This window comes from Salvia splendens, chromosome 8 (genome assembly GCF_004379255.2).
Source record: "Salvia splendens isolate huo1 chromosome 8, SspV2, whole genome shotgun sequence".
Classification (NCBI taxonomy): Eukaryota; Viridiplantae; Streptophyta; class Magnoliopsida; order Lamiales; family Lamiaceae; genus Salvia; species Salvia splendens.
The window spans coordinates 7,127,771-7,144,130 of record NC_056039.1 but is presented as its reverse complement, the minus strand read 5'-3'; the positions used below and the strand labels follow the sequence as shown (position 1 = coordinate 7,144,130).

General features: G+C 37.3%; 3 protein-coding genes and 1 non-coding gene across 9 annotated transcripts; 3 read left to right on the top strand and 1 right to left on the bottom strand.

The window, feature by feature from the left end:
• Positions 1-123: 123 nt before the first annotated feature.
• LOC121743100 lies at positions 124-2,615 on the top strand. Its single transcript, XM_042136287.1, has 6 exons — positions 124-324; positions 868-938; positions 1,042-1,106; positions 1,195-1,680; positions 1,759-1,849; positions 2,331-2,615. The coding sequence occupies exons 1-6, from the start codon at positions 183-185 to the stop codon at positions 2,415-2,417; spliced, it is 942 nt and encodes a 313-aa protein (XP_041992221.1). The 5' UTR covers positions 124-182; the 3' UTR covers positions 2,418-2,615.
• Positions 2,616-5,870: 3,255 nt separating this feature from the next.
• Positions 5,871-10,862, top strand: LOC121744625 (pentatricopeptide repeat-containing protein At3g04130, mitochondrial-like). Of its 6 annotated transcripts, none has more exons than XM_042138224.1 (6): positions 5,871-6,141; positions 6,245-6,364; positions 7,540-7,630; positions 8,137-9,737; positions 10,302-10,553; positions 10,631-10,862. In XM_042138224.1, the coding sequence occupies exons 4-5, from the start codon at positions 8,167-8,169 to the stop codon at positions 10,324-10,326; spliced, it is 1,596 nt and encodes a 531-aa protein (XP_041994158.1). In that variant the 5' UTR covers positions 5,871-6,141; positions 6,245-6,364; positions 7,540-7,630; positions 8,137-8,166; the 3' UTR covers positions 10,327-10,553; positions 10,631-10,862. The 6 variants fall into 6 exon arrangements, with proteins under 6 accessions (XP_041994158.1, XP_041994156.1, XP_041994159.1 ...); XM_042138222.1 differs by having other exon boundaries at positions 7,538-7,630; positions 8,143-9,737; XM_042138225.1 differs by having other exon boundaries at positions 7,538-7,630; positions 10,305-10,553.
• Positions 10,863-15,113: 4,251 nt separating this feature from the next.
• LOC121745673 lies at positions 15,114-16,141 on the bottom strand. The gene is made up of 2 exons (XM_042139649.1): positions 15,430-16,141; positions 15,114-15,382 (listed from the first exon to the last, which is right to left on the bottom strand). Exons 1-2 carry the CDS (start codon positions 16,139-16,141, stop codon positions 15,114-15,116), a joined length of 981 nt encoding a protein of 326 aa, XP_041995583.1.
• Positions 16,142-16,253: 112 nt separating this feature from the next.
• On the top strand, positions 16,254-16,359 carry LOC121746315. The gene has a single exon (XR_006039015.1). It is a non-coding gene; the product is annotated as a small nucleolar RNA R71 (small nucleolar RNA).
• Position 16,360: the final 1 nt, after the last annotated feature.

Sequence of the window (16,360 nt, the reverse complement as noted above, 5' to 3'; positions counted from 1 at the left end):
AAAAGGCTCCCGTAAAAGCGCAACGCCCACGTGTCGTTAAACCAACGGTTGCTCCACCTAGACGCGGAGCATCGGATCCCAACCCCTGCGTTGCAAATTTCTTCTCCCACAGTCACAGTTGTCACTTCTCAGTTGCACTTTGCATTAGGCATACAAACAAACCTATACACGGAGAGAGAGAGATGGCAGACAAACCGAGCAGAGGCCTCGTATTGTACGGCGACGGGCTGGCTCGATTCATGAGCCCGGCCCAAACTCATCTCAATTCGCTCGCTTCACGGGCTCTCTGTGGTTTCCTCGCCCTCCCTCATTCTCCTCAATCAGGTACTGATCAATCAATCGCACTTTCATTGCCTGTAGATGTGATTTTTTAATTGAAATTTAATGAGCTGGTTGTATTTTGATTTTTTAGGTGCTGGATTTCTGTCTTAGAATTGGAATTCAAATTGAATTTGAGTGATGATTGTGAGACTGGAAAAATGTTTTATTTGTTCATATTTGGAGATAGTATAAAACTCAACTGAGGAGATAGTATAAAACTCAACTGAACTATGTTGATTTTTTAAAATCTCTTTCCTATTTTAAGGGATGATTTGACAGAATAATTAGAAATGGGGTTTGATTTGTACGATAAATTACTCCGTCTGTATTTTTAGTCAATGAAAAATATTGTCTTGGTCATGACTGAGATAAAAGATTTTCCTTGAGAGGGAGAAAGAGAGAGGTTATTTGCTTTCCAGCTTTGATATTGCTAAGATTTTTTATGCAGCTCGAGTTTAGTGTTTAGCTAGGATTTTTTTTTCTATGTGAATATTTGCATCTCTTGTGTTTTTTAATGTTGTGATTTGTTTGGGAATTACAATGCAGAAAATGAGGATATGAGGATAGTTAGGGAGTTCTCAGAGTTGCTTGATGCAAACGAAGAATATGAAAGCACGGTGAGATGCAATGTGATTGAAATGGTTTAATCCCTGTATGGTATATGTGATGATCTTTTGACGAGATTGGGAAATCTAACAGCCTATTGCAATCCTCTTTTAGGCTGTAAAAGGAATTTGTGAAGATACACCTCAAGAAAAGTGTGCATTTCCATCTGTAGCAGAGAGGTTTGTTTGTTTAAAGGGATTTCATGGGCTTGATTGATCTATATATAAACTGAATGGATTTTAAGTCGTTTCTTGATTCCATTTTCAGGTTCATGGGAATGAAGGCGGCTATCGTCACCGACAACTCAAGTGTGAAGTCTTTTGGGGGTATGGTTGGCTTCAATGTGTTTTCCTGGAACGAAATATCTGGAAACGATGGTTCTAGTGCTGAGTCATCACATTTGGCTTCCGAGGTTCTGAAACTGCTTGGATTTCAGGAAGGGAAGGAACTGGATTCGGGCATCTTTGAGTTGATTTTTGCTCACATTGGAGCCAGTACGAAGATGAATGGGGTCGAGGGCGTAGATCTTGTTAACCGTTTGGTTGGTGATTTCTTACACAAGGCATCACCTGGAAGCAATATTAGCTCTAGGTTGCACGTGTCTGTTATTATGAGCTATGGGGCTACTTTGGGAGACAAGGATCTTGAACTCTCTGTTTCAAATGCGGGGAAGAAGGGCGATAGTGAACTTTCGCACCTTTTCCCGCGTCAAAGTTACATGATGAAAGCCGGGAAACCGAGGGAGAATATTCGGTATAAGTTGGTATTTTTGTGAAAATATGTTAGTGAGACTAAGGCTATGATGCTAATGCTGAACCAAATCCTTTGCAGGCAGCATTGTCCAATGCTACTAGCCCAGTATCAGCATGCTGTGACACGCGTTGATGCAGTTGAATCGTTTTCGTTTAGTGATTTTCTTGAGGTATCATTTCCATATATGTTTATGCTTCCTCGTATTTCTTAAAGAAGCTAAATGACTCTTGAATACTTGTAGATTATATCTGATTGTTGTGTTCTTCCTTGACTAAGAATAGTTTCATGACCACAGTTCTATGCAATTTGAACATCATGATTTAGTATAATACTATTCTTGTATTTAGTCCGATTATATAATCTGTTGCAAAATGTACACTAAGCTCAGGGCAAAAAAAGCATTCTTCCTAGTTTATGCAGGAAGAAAATAAATGACTTTTACTAGTGTTAGATTTTGGTTTGTTTAGATTAGATATTAAGCCTTTTCTATGACATTTATCTTTCAAAAAAATTTCCTCTATATTGAAGATGGTCATTTTTTTCTGACATTTGCCTACGAACATTCATCTCTGAAGAATTGGCCTATGTATATTATGCTTTGATTAAGAAGACTTTATATATTGTTTGAAGATCTGCGTTTTTTATTGCAGAATGGGGGAAACCTCGTTATACCAGTGGACCGATTCTTACATGAGGTAGCCTTCAAGCTATGGAAGGCCCCAAAATATGGTGCTTGAGAGCTCTTTTGCTGCATATCATCAAAACTAACAAGTTCGAAGGCGACTGCCACGAACTAGATTTTACGTTGTTTATCGATCTATAGATGAACTAATGCCAATATTATATTGGACTTTGCAGTTGGTTTACATTATGAGATGATGTGTTGAGGAAAATGGATGAGAATTAGTATCAGTTACCATCTTATTCTTCTCTTAGGGTGTGATTGGTTCAGTGATAGTGTTTTCATAGGTTTACATATAGGAAGCTTTTCACAAGTTGGGGGTAAGTATTTTTCCATAAATTATGCAGTTTGGTAGAATTTGGCAAAACTAAGAAACCATATAAACAGTTTGTTTGGTAGATGATCTGTGATAGATTAACGGAAATGACAATGATATCCCTGACTTTGGGCCATGGAAACCCCATATACTATCCTTCTTCATTCTTAAAAAGAAAAATGATTGGCGCCATGTTAATCACAATGGAAGGCTTGAAAAAGGATTAAAGCCGGCTACTCTTCCAAAACAACGATCTCGTTCCATCTTGTTTGCTCGATCAAGTGCCCTCAAATTTGAACATCGAACCAACACATTTGTTCCTTACTTCTCTTCCAGCAATATGGATATACCGCCTCCTCTGTTGCTGCTCCAGTACCTGACCACCGTACTCTACCAGATTTGATCATCAGAGTTGAGGTGTAAGTAAGAAGCCACAAAATATTGATCTGAGCTAATCACAAAGGCAGGGGAGAATAGATATATGAAATAAATTAATATACCCTGTGAGAAGATTTACTATTTTAAGCTCCTTCCTCCAAAGGAATAAACAATATGCCTTCTCTCCAACTCCATTTCACAAATACTTTCCTTTACATTATTCTTTATTCATTTTAATTTTTTTTAAAAATCTTAAATGTCGTATCCAAAAAAAATGTACTCGTATTGTTTAGTCCACTGGAGAAGGCTAAAGCAGGCCCAATAATGAAGCCCAACTAAACGTAAACTCTGTAACTTTTTGTAAGCATAGTATTAGTAGTACTAGTATTTACACTCGTGCCATGTACGGGACATAAGATTTTCAAATAATGAATACAAATTCTGATGAAATATAGAAAATAAGAATTAAAAATAATATAAAGATTTACAAAAACATAAATGTGATTATCTTGTCCCACTCTAAATGAAGAATTTACTCCTCCCTAATAAATGAAACATTTAAAATTCGGCAATCAATTTTATACAATTTTAATTTATGATACAAGTGGAGTAAAATAAATGTCAAATAAGAGATGTGTGACTAATGATCAAAGAGTATGAGTTAGTTAGAATTAACGAAATATAAATATATTAAAAATAAGAAGTCAATTTTTTTATCAAGTGAATTCATAAATAAAAGCATCCAAGCTCAATATTTAATTTTTTCAACATTTTAAAAAAGTACCTCCATTTTGATTTAAGATAGATGAACAAATGATACTATCATTCACAATACACGAATTAGGCTGATCAAGTACTTCATCACTCGTAGGCCGTGGCTATTGAACTTTGAACGGATATACCAACATTAGCTACACAAAAATGCAATAAAATTAGTAAGTTCAAATACAATACAATGATTCAAGATATAATTCAATATTTACCATAAAATAATTTCAATAAAATGCTCAAAATAATTAAAAAAATTAATACTTATTTGTCAAGTTATTATTCATTTTTATAAATACATTATATTAAAACAGGCCCAAAAAATATGATGCACCCAAAAAATATTAGACTGCAGCCAAATTAAGTTAAAAAGGCCCAAAGACTTGAATTAAAAAAATCTAAAACAAAACAGCCCAAATAGAAAAAAATTGGCCCAAGAGTAAATTTAATAAGAGCCCAAAAACAATAAATTGGCCCAAACATTTTAACTACAATTAATCCCAAAACCTTAAGCTATTAGTTTATGAAACAATTAAACAAACTAAACCTAACACACGCAATAATAAGTAAAATATCTTCCACATATTATACTTTAAATATTATTATAATATGCTAATTATTATAGTATGCTAATAAAGAATATAGTATAACTAGGGATGTCAATCGGGCCGGCCCTACTTGGGTTGCGGGTCAATCGGGTGCTGACTAATCGGATTGTGAATTCTTTCGAGTTGTAAAAGTTTAACCCTAACCCTAAAAGCTCGGGTTTCGGACAAGCTCATCGGGTTAATCGGGTTGCTACCGATAAGATTAACATGCGATCAATCCAATAAATAATGAAGAAAATTAGTTATATTCATAAAATGTAAAATATTTAGTTATAATAAATTTGAGATATATGGTCAAACTTAATCATAAACATGATCAAATACTAATATTTGAGATATTTCGTGAAATTTTAATGCATGTTTTAGAAATTTAAATACTACCTCTGTCCCTGAAAATTCGTCCCAGTTTTCCATTTTCGTCCGTCCCCCAAAATTTGTCCCATTTCACTTTTACCATTTTTGGTAGTGGGTCCCATATTCCACAAACTCATTCATACTCACATTTTATTATAAAACTAATATATAAAAGTAGGTCCCACAATCCACTAACATTTTCAACTCACTTTCTATTATATTTTTTAAAACCCGTGCCCGGTCAAACTGGGACGAATTTTGGGGGACGGAGGTAGTATTTTTTAAGTGAATTTGAAGTTTTTTAATTTATTTATCAATTATTATATTAATAAAAAATTATATATAATTTGTATATTTAATATAAAATTGAAAGTTAATTTTTAGTTATCTATATTATAAAATTAATAAATGAAGTGTCGAATTAGGAGTAAAAAATTATCGGGTTTTCAGGCCAGCCCATCGGGTTTTCGGGTCTCGCCCTAACGGGTCGCGGGTTAATCGGGTGCGGGCTAATCGGGTTTTAATTTTATTGGGCTAGAAATTTCCAGCCCTAACCCTATAAATTTGGCGGGCTATTCGGGCCAGCCCACGGGTTGCGGGCTATATTGACGTCAGACCGGCGGACGTCAGACCGGCGTGGTTATAATTATGTATCTTTTTTTTAATAAAGTGGTTGTAAGATCTCCGTATTTGCGTTGAATTTTTAATTCCGTAAATTGTTTAAATCCGTAAATTGTTTAATTTGTGAATATGTGAATTTTTTATTAATGTTGGAAGTCCGTCGGGATGTCCGCCACTGTGCAGTGGGATGTCCGTATGACGTGTTATCCGCAGTGGGAAGTATGTATGACATGGTAGGAGGTGTTTTTGGGATGTCCGCCGGGACATCCGCACCACTGCGGATGCCCTAAGTATAACTAACCTAACGAGACCGCCAATCAAATTTTAATAAGCCCAATAATTTAATTAATGTTGGAAGTTGCTAATCTATATGATTGGCCCACAAAAGAAAAATTGAAAAAAGCAATCATGAAAATAAAAAAAGAATTAAATTTAAAACGTGAAATTTAGTCTGACTAAACAATTTAACACACATTTGCAGAATTGGTATTTCTCTTCAATCGCGGAATTCGATCCTTCATCTCTCTCCCATTAGATGATGATCAACAAAGTCCCCAATCGGTGAATCCTTGTATGAATCGGCGACGGAGGAAGGTAGACTCGCCGCCTGAAGTAGATTCACAAACTGATCGGCGAAATACTAACTCTCGAAAACCCTAAACGGATTTGATCCTACACATCGAAGAGTTTCTCCACAAATCTATACAAAAGCTTGGGTTTTAAACGGAATAAAGGTAAAATCCATTTCTTGATTCATAAATTTTAAACGACTTGTAATTGATTTAGATTTCAGATTTGTTCTCATAGAACACTCATCGTTTTTCTACACAATAGCAGATCTGTTCTCATCTGTACAATAGCAGATATGAGGCAACAAAATGAAGGGAAAGGGCGCCGATGAAAGCGGGGGATGTCATATGGGTTTGTAAACTAACAGACGGATGTAAACTGCGAAAGGTAACTAAGTAAAATCCTTTTCCCAACCATAGAAAAATGATTTTTCTACATGATTGTCACATATTGGTGAAAACCTACACAGATCTGAGAAAAAATTGGAAAGCATTCATACTTGGCTTGAAACCCCTGTCTCAAAAACGTTTAACAACTTCACAACATACATAAATCAATTGTTTTTTCAAAGCATGTTTAAAAATTAAACATAGCAGGCTTCAAAGATTGTAAAAAATCATATCTGTGTCAAATTCTAGTCAAAATAGAGAACTTATACAGTTGCTATATAAGTACCTGAACTTGAATGAGTTAACTTCTCAGATGCCAAACTCTTAAGTATTACAGTTTTTTTAATTTCTTCGTTGATTCAGAGCTGATAATTGAATCCAAAAAAGATTATAGGATAATATGAAGCTCAACAGAAATAAAATTTAATAAAACAGTGAGGGATAATGGATAATGACAAAGTTGATATTTTATAGGTTTAGAACTCATTATAAAACAATCTTACGTTTTTCAAGCCTGCAGCTATAGAAAAACCTAACAACTTTAAAAGCTCATTATAATCATGTAAACAGTAAAAGCAAATATGCGTATAGATTACACTGATAATAAAAAAAAGCATTGATGATCAAATAAATATAACATTCTTGATTCACGCTCCACCAGTTAGCAATTGAATCATTGATGACAACCGCCATGTATAATCAAAATATAATATTTTGGCCCTTGTATAGATTCTAAAAGACTTGTATCAATTCAACGAATGCTTAGCTTCTGACTCAAGGAAAAAAGAAACAGTGCATGCTTTTGAATTACTACTCCAAATGTTTAGAGATAGATACAACAACAAAACACCAAAAAATTAGAATACAACATCAACTACACCAAATTAATTTTAAACATTTGGAGGAATAAACAGTCTGCTTCTCTCCAACTCCATTTCACAAATACTCTCTTTTACATTATTCTTTATTTATTTTATTTTAAAAAAAAATTCTTAAATGTCGTATCAAAAAAGAATTGTACTCGTATTGTTAAGTCCACTGGAGAAGGCTAAAGTAGGCCCAATAATGAAGCCCAACTAAACGTAAACTCTGTAACTTTTTGTAAGCATAGTATTAGTAGTATGTTGCTATGGTAGAACGACTGACCGTAGTTTCTGTCTCTATCTGCAAGAGGCGAGCGCACTTCGCTGCATAGGTACACAAAAGAGCAGCTTGTTTTGAGTTTCAAGCTTTGTCCTCCGCCCTCCAGTGATCCGCCGTGACGGTATGCCTCTCTCTCGACTACACATTTGAATTGATATTCGAATTTGAATGCACTGTGCCTGCGAATTGAAATTGAAATTGAATTTGAGATAGAGAGGCGAGACATATCCGGTTCAGAAGTTGGAAATTTTAAATTGAAATTAATTTGGTGTAGTTGATGTTGTATTCTAATTTTTTGGTGTTTTGTTGTTGTATCTATCTCTAAACATTTGGAGTAGTAATTCAGAAGCCCGCACTGTTTCTTTTTTCCTTGAGTCAGAAGCTAAGCATTCGTTGATTTGATACATGTCTTTTAGAATCTATACAAGGGCCAGAAGATTATATTTTGATTATACATGGCTGTTGTCATCAATGTTTCAATTGCTAACTCGTAGAGCGTGAATTTAGAATGTTATATTTATTTGATCATCAATGCTTTTTTGATTATTAGTGTAATCTATACGCATATTTGCTTTTACTGTTTACATGGTTATAATGAGCTTTTAAAGTGGTTAGGTTTTTCTATAGCTGCAGGCTTAAAAACGCTAGGATCCCTTCATGGTCGTTCGTGGCAGAATCCTTGCTGTATTCAACAGTTTACCTCTGTTTCCATCGAAGGCTCGTTTTGCAGTTGTCTCGAGAAGCTTCTATGGTCGTTTGTTTACTTCAGATGTTCCAGCGCTAGACGGTTATCCCTTGTCTGGCAATCTATCATCTGAGCAACCTGAAAAATGTGGAGACAAGAAAAGGAATCATGATATTAATGTCATCATCAACAAAGTCCTCAATGCACAAAGTGAATCCGAAGTCTTCCATTCTCTGGCACAAGACATTGAGTGTAACAAGATACAAATCACGCACAGCTTGGCCACAAGGTTGCTTCACCGTTTTCAAGATGATTGGAAGTCTGCAATTGGTGTTTTTAGATGGGTGGAAACATGTCAAGGGTATAAACCTTTGCCGGAACATTATGAAAAAATAGTGGATGTATTGGGAAAGATGAAACAAATGGAGAAGATGAAGGAACTAGTTGGGGAAATATGTGAAAATCATCTCATTTCCCTCAATACAATAGCAAAGATGATGAGGAGATTGGCTGGTGCAGGAGAATGGAAAGAAGCTGTCAAGATTTTTGATGAGTTAGAGAAATTTGGATTGGAAAAGAATACCGAGTCTATGAACATACTTCTTGATACCCTCTGCAAAGAACACAAAGTGGAGCAGGCGCGTGCACTATTCTTGGAGCTTAAATCACATATTGCACCAAATGCAAACACCTATAACATTTTTATCCATGGATGGTGCAAAATAAAGAGGGTTGAGGAGGCAGAATGGACTATCCAGGAAATGAAGGGGCGTGGTTTTCGCCCATGTGTCATCAGCTATTCTACCATAATCCAATTTTTTTGCTCGCAATGCAAATTCTACAGGGTTTATGAGCTGCTTGACGAAATGGAAGTGCAAGGATGTCCTCCCAATGTTGTTACTTTCACCACCATTATGAATTCTTTTACGAAGTCAGGTTACACAGATGAAGCATTACAGGTAGCTGAGAAAATGAAAGTAGCAGGCTGCAAACCCGATACACAGTTTTATAATGCGCTGATACATACCCTAGGGAGAGCTGGCCTTATAGAGGAGGCATTAAATGTTTTTACTAAGGAAATGCCCAATGGTAGAATTAACCCAAATACTTCAACTTTCAATTCTATGATTGCTATGTTTTGTCATCACAAACAAGAGCAAAGGGCCCTGGAGTACCTTGGGATTTTAGAACAGTCGCCATACTGTAAACCTGATGTTCAATCATTCTATCCATTGCTGAAGTTATATTTTCGAGATGGGAAGACATGCAAGTGCTTGAATCTCGTGGATGACGTGGTTAAGAAGCACCATTTATGTCTTGATCTGGCAACTTATACTCTTTTAATCCATGGATTCTGCAGAGGAAACAAGTACGAGAGGGCATACCAGCTTTTCAAGGAAATGATAGGTCAAAATATAAAACCTAGATTTGTAACATGTTCATTGCTTTTGAAAGAAATGAGAGAGAAAAACATGTATGGTGCAGCCGAGATGATTGAAGACGTTATGAAGAAAATGAAATCGCCTGGACAGAAAAACTGCAGGTAAACAACTTACTACTTTATCTGGAATAGTTGCCTGATCTCTCCCAGCTGATCATTTACTGAGTGTGTTTGTGGCATGATATCATAGTTTAATAAATCACACCCTAGGGCAGGAGAAAGGAAACTCTTGCTATGGTTTTGTATATAGTTTTATTTGTACAAAGAGGTCATCTTCGAGGCCCCAACTGTGTTGTTGTAATCTGTGTATTTCTCCTCTTGGTGCATCAAAAATATATCGAAGAATCATGCTTGATAAGTGATATCAAAGTATGGATGGACTTGATATGTTGGATTAGGGTGTCTAAATGTATATTCATTGAATCTTTGGAAGACATTACTTGTTTCCATTGTTGTTAATGTAGACTAACAACCACTGTGCCTGTGTTTGATCTGAATCCACCACTGATTCTGAAGTTGGGGAGAGTCGAGTACTTAGACAAGTGTGTGAGTTTACTCTAATAAAGAATGAGTTGTTGCTTCATTAATAGAATTGACCACTGTGCAGCAATCCTGCTTCGAAGGAAGTTTGAAAAATGTTCATTAATAGAATTCGCCACTGTGCAGCAGTCCTGCTTCGAATGGAGTTTGAAAAATGTTGCTCGATGGGAGAGACGGGGCAACCAGATGAGTTAATGTTTGCATGACGTGTCCCATCAGGGATGGGAACTGCATTCCAAGTGAGATCAGTCCAGACTCGTGTTAGGTGGGCATTTGGCGCATAATGATCCAAGTGGCGGTTGGAGACTTGGAGCCAACTTACGAGACATTGAGCCAGAGCCAAAACTAGAACCTTTAAAATTCAGTAATGCCTACAGTGTGAGATATTCATTTTTCTGATCTTTGCAGCACCTCATTAATTTTTCTGATCCAAGTACATATATATGCTCTTGCAGAAAATTTGAAAGCAAAGACAAAGGCATCAACATCATGTGGAGATATTTTGGGTTATATTGAATTATAAGTCTGCCTCTTCGACCTTGGTAATTATTTAGGTATTAGACTGTAATTACAATGTTCGGTTTGATGGATTAAATAAGACTGAATCTGATGAATGTTGTTCGTTTGAGTAGTTAATGCCCTGCATTTAATCTCGGGATAATGTTATGTAGAATCAGTTTTGTTTTATGTGTCTTGGCCTTACTCCGTGACAAATTTAATCTCAAAAGTAGTCTTGAACCAATATAGTCTCGAACAATCTCACAAAAATTAGTGTTCTCTTTTTGTCTTTTCCCTCTTCCTCTTTTTTTGTGGGAATTTTACTCTTGATGAATTTCTTATGTTTTGCTGGTCCCATGAATTCCCATCCTTTCTGAGCATTCGACTTCATAATGCTCAACTTTTGAGGTGTTTCAGTTGATCCCAAAAAAAACATTCACAATCTAGATTGTCACTGAATGGCCTACTAGATTAAAGTTTGTGGTATTTAGAAATAATCGTCTATCTATTACTATTTGGGTTGTCAAATGACGCCAATGTGATATATATACTACTTACTTCGCCCACAAAAAATAGACTAGGTTGTAAATGACATGAATTTGAATGTACAATTGGTAAAGTAAAACAAAAATATTAAAAAGATGATAGAAGTAATTTTAGTGAATTTTGTGGTCCACCCTATTAGTAATATTAAATTATTTAAAACTTTTCATGTTAAAAAATTAGTCTAATTATGATGGATGTCCCAAAATGGTAAAACTAGTCAATTATTGTGAATCAGTCTCCTTAGGACCGTATGGGACAACGATGCCACACATTCATCCATTGTTGGCGCTTACTTAGTCCAGGTCCTGACTCAACTTTATTTTACCCAAATAATACCCGCAAGTGTACGGGGTTATCGTAGCAAATAGCAAGCAAGAGTATATCGTATCCCACAGAGACAATTAAGTGTAAACCTAAGTACCAGGAACAAACTTCAACTACTATCCAGACAATCAGGAATTTTGATTTTGAAACTAACAACTACTGAAAACATGTAAATGCAGAGATTAAATTAGAACAAATAAACAAGAGAGCGATAAAGCAAGTTGTGTAGATGATGGAGAAATATGCAGAATTCAAGGATCCGATGCACAACTCATAGCCTAACCCAATTGAAACCGATTTACCATTTAAAGTCTCCAGAATTGTTGAATCAATCACAATTGTAGATTAAACCCCCTCCCGAGGTGAGAAATCTGTAGATTAGGTGTAATAAGTGAAGTCCCCTTCTAAATCTTAGACCTAACTCCCAAATGTTTGATTAGATTAAAGATCCCACTCATAATCTCAACTCTCCCGAGTTTTATTGAATTAATGTGTGAATTATTCTTCTTTCAAGATTAAATATTTCATCTCCCGATTACTCTAAGAAATCCTAACACTCCCAAATGGTGATCAAGCAATTGATAGGAAAAAGCATAAGAATAATTCAAACAATTACAAGGGCAAGATAAAAACGAAATCAATTGGATTAAAACTATGAATCAATGCATCTTTACCAAGAATTCCACATAAAGGGTTTAGTTACTCATATTCATGGCGGAAATCAGGCAAAAACTAAGAAAAACAAGAGAAACCATGATACGAATTACAATTGGCAGAGGAATCGAAGCTTGAATCTTCAATCTTCTTCCAAGAGTTCTTCAGAGAGAAGGAACGTGTGTTTTGCGGATGGTAGAGAATGCTTTTTCGTTGCCCTAGCTTCTCTCTCTTATTTTTCCCTTCAGAAAAATCGCGTCTGGGCTAAAAAACGTCAGTCAGACGGACCCGCCGGGTGGAATTATTGCACATAAAATTCACCCGGTCGGGTAGAAGTCTCTGGACTCTTTATGAACAAAATTGTCCACCCGGCCGGGTGGAATTATTGCACATAAAATTCACCCGGCGCTCCCGGCAATCCGCGCAGCTTTCGTAGATCGGCCGTATCTCTCTCATCCGAACTCCGATTGGGGCGTGTGAGGTACCCACGCGAAGCTCTTTCGATGATGAAGACAATGGTACTCTCAAAATAGGATTTGGACCCCATATTGATAGGCAGATTAACGTTTGAAGCAGACCCCAGTCAATGCTTGGCTCATTTTGACCCTTTTTTACCTATTTTAACTTCAAACACTGGATAAACTCATCAAAGCACCTTTATAGTGAAATATGGATGTAAACTCAAGTAATATGCATTTAAACACCAATTATCATCACGTTTAACGCCCAATAAAACAGTTAAAATACGAGTTTGTCAACTCCCCCAAACTTAATCACTTGTTTGTTCTCAAACAAGAAGCAGACAACAATCAAATATAAACTCGTACACATAAGTTGGATCTCATCATTGCCTCAGTTAATAAACAATATCATGCATCAATAACTTCACACACATGTAAACCAACTGATCATTGCTTCAAGTTACTAACACGTATGCAACCTTGTCAATTTGCCCTCACAAGATAGATATGTAGTGTAATTCTCCCACTCTCAAAGTGTATAGGTAAAATACAAGCTCTCAAATCAATCAATCACGCATAGTTTACCATAGGCTTGCTCGAAATCTAACCTCTCCTCTACTATTTTGTGACTATAAATCAAGGATCTGAAAGGTCTTATTTGTAGGTTGTAATGTAGGCTTTTTGGTTAGGTGAGACAAATTTGGCCAAAGTGACTTATAATCCCTTTCGAAACTATAATAACTTCGTTCTTAAAACAACTCAACTCCTCAGTAGTCTTTATAGACTCTTCTCATCTACCAATTCTCCCCCAAACTTGGTTTCTTACGCATTTCTAGACTTCGTCTAGCTTATACCCCCTCTAGGCTTCGCCTAGCTTATACCACCAAATTATTCTTTTTTTTTTACAACTCTTTTTTTTTTTCACAACTAAAAGCATACATCACTTTCCCAAAGATATTCAAGCCAATACTTCATCTTTAAACTCTTCTTATCATCCAAAAGTGTTCTTTTCTCTCAAACTTATTTTCAAGCATATATACAACCCCAAGTTATCAAATAATAGGCTATTAGGCTCAAATATAGCTAACAAAGGATTATGATTTTTATTTTAGGGTGAAAGTAAAGATAAGGCTAGAACGGATGGCCTAACATCACTTCCTAAATCTATACTCACTATGTAGACTCAAGGAAGATCGCGAGCAAGTTCTAGAAACATATAACACAATGACGATAATCACACATTTAGAAATATATAGACTCAAGTCTCACAGGGTTATGGCAAAGGACAACGCAACGAGCAATTCACTTTAGGCAAATCACAATAAGGACATACAAGCATGCTTGGTCATATCAACAAGTTTTCACAAACATTTTAGCACATAGCATCATTAGCAACTCATCCAACAAACATGCTTGAATTCAATTCAAATTGCTCCGACCCCATTCAATTTCATCCAAGGGAGTTTATTAATCCTAAACTAAAATACTAAGCAAAAATTTTAAAACTACCCAAAAATAACATGAAAACAATAAACATGCTCATAGGTTCACCATCCACCATATCACCCCCCCAAACTTATTCAAAGCTACGCAAAGAAATAAGTTTGAAACGTTGGTGGAGAGGTGATGCCTACTGAGCAAACACACTAAAAGAAATACATAAAACAATAAAAGATACCTTCCATGGGTTGCCTCCCATGCAGCGCACCTATTTATCGTCGTGTGCCCGACGTCTTCAAATATCAACCGAGATCCCCTTTCATCCCAGAGTTGCCTCCAGGTGATCGCTTGGCTCCTCCTCCATGAGGAAATATATTGTTCCACGTCTTGGTGAGCCACCACTTTTCAGGCTCTCTCGGGATAGGCTCCTTCAGTGTTGGAGCAGTTATCTTTCTTCCATTGACATCAGTTGGTATTTTACCCCCCATCCTAGGGGGTTCAGTAGTGATCACCGCGTGCACCGGTGAATGGCGACTATGGTCTGCATCGATCCATGTTATTGGCTCCGAGTCAGTGGAAGCCATCATCTCCACGTGAAGCTCATAAAAGTCCTTATGCTTCACTTTTCTGACTGCACTCGATCCTCCTTCTTCAGTAGTCACTTGGTGCTTCAGACGCACCACCTTGCACTCCTCAGTTCTTCCATCCATGCTTCTCGGTTTGTGGGAAAACATTTGACTTTCTTCTCCCATGAAGATTGTCAACTCTCCATTTTTCACGTTTATATTTGCCTCAGCAGTGGCAAGGAAGGGACGTCCTAGCAGTAGGGGGACTCCCTTGTCTTCTTCCATGTCCAAGACCATAAACTCGATGGGAAAAATAAATTTCCCGACCTTAATCAGTAGGTCTTCCACGATGCCCTTTGGATACACGACAGATCTGTCTGCCATCTGTAGTGTGGCTGAGGTGGGCTTTAAAGTACCAATGTTCATTTGCTTGAACACCGATAGTGGCATTAGATTAATGCTCGCGCTAGATCGCAGAGAGCTTTCTCCACCTTATAGCCCCCAATGAGGCAGTCGACAGTGAAACTTCTAGGATCCTTCAGCTTGGCCGGCAGTTTCCTTTGCGGCAGAGCACTGCAATTTTCAGTTAGATTAATAGTGTCTACCTGCCCCCAACTGGTCTTCTGGGCTATCACCTCCTTCAGAAACTTCCCATACTTCGGCATCTGCTGTAGTGCCTCAATCAGTGGGATGTTCACGTGCACCTTCCTGAATATATCTAGGAATCGAGCAAACTGCTCATCCTTCTTTGTTCAGTTATCTTGCCCTTCAGTTTCTCTGCCACGACAGCCTTAGGCTCAAGAATAGCGTCCTTCGTGGTCTCAGACAGAGATGGGCCTTCATACGTCTTGCCATTCCTCAGATGGATGGCCATACATCCTTTCGAATTCTCATTTGGCTGGCCTGGGAACTGCCCAGGCTTGTGGTTCATACTCACAGCCTGAGCAATCTGGCTCAGCTGTGTGTCTACGAACTTCAGATGGGTGAGTATACTTTGCACATCTTTCTCAACTTTCTCCATCCTTTGATTGTTCTGCTCCATGAGCTTGTTGGACTGTAGCATGAAAGACTTGAGTATGTCTTCCGTGGTCATCTTCTTCGGATCATTAACCACTCCATCAGTAACCGTGAACCCTGGGGGTGGTTGCAGGGCATTATTGGGGTTCTCATAAGAGAGATTAGGATGCCCCGTGTTCCCGTACTGATTATATCCTCCACCATGAAAGTTGGGGTGTGGATTATTGTAGTACCTGTTGTTGCCCCCTTTATTCACATAGTTCACGTCCTCCATACTTCCTTGGGGCTCTTGAGAAGGTTTCCCCATTATCATGCAATCAAATTTCATGGTCAACGCATCCAACTTGTCGGATAGGGCACTCATAGGATTATGATCTGTAGTAGAAGTCACTCTATGCACCTTACTCCTTTCGTTGCTCCATCCTTCGTCATTAGATGCGAGCTCCTCAATCACTTCCATGGCTTCATTCACTCATTTCTTGAGAAAATTACCTCCTGAGCTCAAGTTCAACTCCCGTTGTGCTTCAGGCACGCATCCCTTAAAAAATGTAATGACTTGAACTGTCGGGGTTAACCCATGGTTGGGACATCGCTTCGTCAAGGCTTTGAATCTCGCCCATGCTTCTCTGATATTCTCCGCAGGGTTCATCTGAAAGACAATGATCTCATGTTGCCTCTT